The sequence below is a fragment of the Condylura cristata genome, unplaced genomic scaffold (assembly GCF_000260355.1).
Source record: "Condylura cristata isolate star-nosed mole 26May11 unplaced genomic scaffold, ConCri1.0 scaffold00026, whole genome shotgun sequence".
NCBI lineage: Eukaryota > Metazoa > Chordata > Mammalia > Eulipotyphla > Talpidae > Condylura > Condylura cristata.
The window spans coordinates 992,171-997,087 of record NW_004567127.1 but is presented as its reverse complement, the minus strand read 5'-3'; the positions used below and the strand labels follow the sequence as shown (position 1 = coordinate 997,087).

At 50.3% G+C, this 4,917-nt stretch overlaps 1 protein-coding gene across 1 annotated transcript in view; it reads left to right on the top strand.

Annotated features, from left to right (window-relative positions):
- Positions 1 to 1,230, top strand: part of CIART (circadian associated repressor of transcription) — a 4,275-nt gene extending 3,045 nt beyond the window's left edge. The window contains exon 5 of the mRNA XM_004689454.2: positions 609 to 1,230. Coding sequence (XP_004689511.1) covers positions 609 to 1,169 — 561 coding nt within the window. The 3' untranslated portion in view covers positions 1,170 to 1,230. The remainder of the gene's footprint in view (positions 1 to 608) is intronic.
- Positions 1,231 to 4,917: the final 3,687 nt, after the last annotated feature.

Here is a 4,917-nt window from a genome sequence, read left to right as displayed (position 1 = left end):
AGCCTCTGGCCTGTACCCCAGTTCTGTATGCACAAATAAATAAATAAATCTTTAAAAAAAAAAATAGGCTTTGAAAAAGGAGTACTAAAATGAGGTATTTCTTAAGCAGTAAGACCCTAGGGGACCCTGTATGGCTGGACATGTGTGCCCTTTATGGTATAGGGTATCTTGTAGGCCTTCACATATGTGTAAAATACATGAGAGTTTAATTAAATTTTATTTATTCATGCATACAAGGACTAGGGCATAGACCAGAGGGGTTGAGAGGACTCCCCAGAGACAGAGTAGGGAGCAGAAGTGGATCTACTAAAACCCACTGGAGAGGGGAGCAGCGGAGAGACAGGAGAGGGCTGTTGCGTCCGATGGGTCACCTTCTGGTCCAGGATCTAATTCATGTTGCAGTGGCTGTGAGAGCTCCGCAGAGCTGACTCAGCCCTGTGCCTCCGGGGGGGCCCTGCCTGTGAAATCGTAATCCGCGGGGCGAGAAGTTACCTGTTTCTGTGCGTTTGCATTGCAGCGCTCCCAAGGAAAGCCAGGTTTCAACAGCCGGTGGCATTTGTGGGAGAGCTTTCTCACCTAAATTTTTGTTTTCTTCTCTCCCTCCTTAGCATTTTCCAAGCCACCATAGTTACCCAGCTGCTTCCTCTCCTGACCCTCCCGTGGAGAAGGTGGAGCAGACTCAGCTCGGACACATAGTGTTGAAACCACAGCAGCCGTGGCGCCTCGCTGAGTGGCCAGTGATGAACCTCACTTGGATCCACGCTAGCCCGATCTGCAACCCCCCTCTCAGCTCCCCGGGGACCATCTCCATCAGCCACGGCCCTTTAGACACTGGAGCCAGCATCGGCGTCGTCCTTTTCCTCCAGCCTGGAGGGCGGCCCTTCACCCACTCAGCCCCGGCCACGCCTGTCCTGCCCCCTGCAGCGTCGCCTGTCACCCCCGCTGGCCCTGATACCCTGTCCGGAGAAGAGTCTCGCAGCCGCAGCTTGCCAGCGACCCTGCCCTCGGACTGGAGCGGCCCCCGGCCTCCCCCTGGCCCACTGGCTGCAGCCAGTGAGGGGACGACAGGGCGCCTGGTGCCGAGGAGAAGCCACCTGCAGGTGCTCCTGCCAGCCGTCTCCTCGAGCCCTGAGCAGCCTCAGGCGGCGGTGTCTAGCTGGTGTAAATAGCGCGCGCTCTCTCTATCTCTTTTTTACTTTTGTGTGCGTTTGTGTTGAGGGAAGAGAAATCCTTTCTGATTAAAACAATTTTATACCTAAACAGTTTGTTGACTGCAGGAAATTGGAAGCCTTCTATTTCAAATAGCACCTCCCTGAGCTGCAGCGAGGGCTGAGGCCCTGCGGGCGGGCACTCCTGGGGTCTGGGTGCCCCTCCGGCCTGCGCCCCGAGACCGCGGGTGTCTCCTGGGACTCCGGGGACAGCTGCGGGGCCCAGAGCTGGTTTGTTTCTCGCTCGGCCCGGAGCTTCCTCTGTCTCCCTGGCTGTCTCCCCGCTGACCAGAGAGCAGGTCCTCTGCCGGGAGCTGTTGGTGCTTGGGGTAGCCACAGTTGTGGACAGTCAGAAGGGGAGTCCTCTGCAACGCTGGCTTCATCCTTGTGCAAACAGCTGCAGCTCAGCGTGGGCGGCAGGGCTCGACAGCGGTGAGCGCGGACACGGAGTGGAGCGGGGTGCGCCGGGCGGCCTGGTCGCCTGGTCGCGCAGCGGCGCTCTGGGGCCCCTTTCCTGGGAGGCCACATGCTCCCGCCTGGCTGAGGGAGGGAGGCAGGCCTCCGTGCTGCCTGTCGGCTCTTTTCTCACAGGTGGGCAGCCAGCGAGAGCCCTGCTGCCTGTCTGGGTTCTCCATGAATAATTTCCTTGTTTTTGGAGCGTGTGACCTTTCAAAGACAACCTTTCCACTTGGGCTTCTGAGGACCTTGCACCCCTGTGCAGTCTGCCCTCTATCTTACACCTTTGAGTTCTTCACCATTTACTTCTTTCTCTGAGTAACAATGACGGATGCCTCGAGAGTGACAGGCCGCCCCTTTGTGGAAACATCTGTTGAGATTCTGTCCTCTCTTGCTTTTCTCCACAGTTCTTGGCAGTAGTCTAGTCCTACCCCTCCTGACTCCTTCCTGCCTCTCTGCTCAACCTCTCACTGCCTCGCTTCCTTTGCTGTCTTTGTACTGCCTCTCCCTGGCTCACCAGTGATCTCAGAATAGCATCATGTAACTTCCACCCCGCCAACAGCGAGATCCCGGGGCCTTTACGAAGAGGATATATTTCATTCTCTCGGTATCATTTGAGACTCCTGGTTCAGCCTACTGAAATCCTCCTTTGGATCCTCTAACAGCCAGGATCTCAGTGCTCCTCTTACCCATCTGGCACACTTCTACCCACTCCACAGTGTGGGTGTTCCCCTAGCTCAGTGCTTGGCCCATTATTCTTCCCTGACTACATTCTTCACTTAAAGGTTTCATCTTTTCTCATGGCTTTAATTCTCTCAATTCAGAAGGCTGTGGAAGCTTCACCCCCAGAGCCAGCCTTTCCCCTGAGATGGCATACCAAATGTAACTCTCCGCTAGGTAGTTTTATTTACAAATTACTAACGCTGAACACTTACTGAAAAGGTCAGCACCTCAGAGCTAAGAGGTACTCTTTGTATCTTATTTCAACCCCTCATTGTTTACCAGGCAAACTTGGGTGGCTTGTTTAAGACAACACAATAGGTCAAACAGAACCTTTTGCATAGAAGAACTGGGGAGTAGAACACAGGTACGTGGTAGGGGGAAGTGAGAGGATTCTCGAGACAGTGGGGAGCAGAACAGGTGGATCTACTGGAATCCACTGCTGAGGGGAGCAGCGGGGAGATAGGAGGGGTCTGTTGCGCCCTGTAGGGCACCTTCCTGGCGAGGAGACTACTCAGAACGCAGTGGTGACAGCTCTGAGACTGAACCCCTAGGCCACCAGGGAGGCCCAGAACGCCTGGTTTCTGATCCATTGTGCTGTTTTCAGTGTTCACTAGTTAAAATATTGTCTTTTGTTTAAAAACATCCTGTCTCTTTACAGTGTCCTTTTCTCTCGGTGCTATTTATAGAACCGACATTTTTCTAAATAATCAGACTTAAACTTGGGGTTGTTCAGTTGTCTTCACTTTGATGTTGGAATGTCATTTAAAATCCCTGTTCTCCTGTCTGTTCCATTGCCACTTCTGTGGTCCACCTGGACTATACCAATAACCTCTCTTCCCTCTAATTCCCCCTTACTGATAGCAGCTTAATTTTCCTACAGCAGCGCTTGCCAGCCTATTCCCTGTTTATCTGCCATTGAGTACTGTGAGCTTTCTTTGTCTGTAAACTCTTGCTGGTGCTGTTCATTTTGCCTTTGTCTCCTGTTTCTGTTAATTAGCTCCCACCCTTCTTACCACGACTAACTCATGTACTTTCCCTTTCTTTGAAAGTATATTTGTATTTTATTCCATTTGATTCCCATGAGTTTTGTGGTTGAGAGCAGGTATTAGTCCCATTTTACAGATGAATAGACTTGACATAACCAGTGAGGAGTCAAAAGAGTTAGTAAATAATTTAGGCTTTTAGACCAGCTGTAATCCAACAAAATTTTGTTTACAAAAACAGAGGTGGAGAGCCTCTGTGGTGAGTGGAGCCTCAGCACTATCAAGCTATCTCCAGTCACTGCAGCATGAGTTCGATCCCCCGCCAGGGAGCTGAACCATGTGGTGCAGACCTCTCCTGTCTCCCCACTGCTCCCCTCAGCAGTGTATTTCAGTAGATGTACCTGTTCTGCTCCCCACTCTGTCTCTGGTGAGTCCTCTCACCTCTCCATACCTCTCACCTCTGACCTATACCCCAGTTCTTGCATGCATAAATAAATAAATTTCAAAAAACACACAGGTGGAACTGGATTTGACCTGCAATTTGCATACTACTGGCTAAGTAACAAGGTCATATGCCTGATGACTATAGAATTTGGATAGAACCCAAGTCTCCTGACTTCTAATCCAGTGCATTTCCACTTTATTGTGCTGTTGCCTATACAATTTATTTTGCACATATATGCTACCTTGTTTTATTATCTTTTATGTCTACGACTATCTTCTGGTGATGCACAAAGCTCTGGACTGTCACAACAGTACCTAACACAGAGTAGGTATTCAATAAAAACTTACTGATAAGAACAATGCTGTCCCAGTCTAGCCCTGGTGTATTGAACCTGGTGTATTCTAAACTGGCTCCACTGTTTGTGAACTCATTAACATGATCCACGAGCATGCATCTGTGTGTCAGTTTTAGGGGACTACTCAAAGAACCGTATTACCGGACGGGTGGGGGGAGTAAAAAGAACTGCATACAGGAGTAACTACGTAGACCGGTCTTCTTTTGAGTCGTTTATCAGTAGCCATATGAACTGTAAATCAGCATAAACAGATATACAGAAGTAACGTACAAAGGACTGTCTCCACAGTGAGAAAGAAATGAGAAAAAATTATTTCTACAGGTCCCACTAGTAAGCAAAAGGACAGAAGCTAAACTATGTCTTCGAGTCTAAATCCTGCTGATGATTTTCAATTTTCTTTTTACTGATATCACTTTACTTAGGGAAATGGCTTGCAAGGTGACATTACAGGAAACTCACAGTAGTTCATTTCATTTCTTTTCCTTAGTTTTTCGGCAGAGCAAGGAGATGAAGCGGCTTTTCACCCAGAAAGCGGATCTTACAGAATCCAGGTCTTTCTGCCGAGCGCAACGGGACAGATGCTCGGGGAGTTTCGCAAACTTACGTCATTTTCCTTCCAGAAAAAAGAAAAAAAAGCTTAAGTAGCTACTGAAGGTGCAGTGCGGTTTAGGGGTACGGAGTCGGGCTGACCTCCGGCGGGGGCGCCCAGGCAGGCAGTGGCCGGCGGCCCCGCAGAGCGCGCCGACC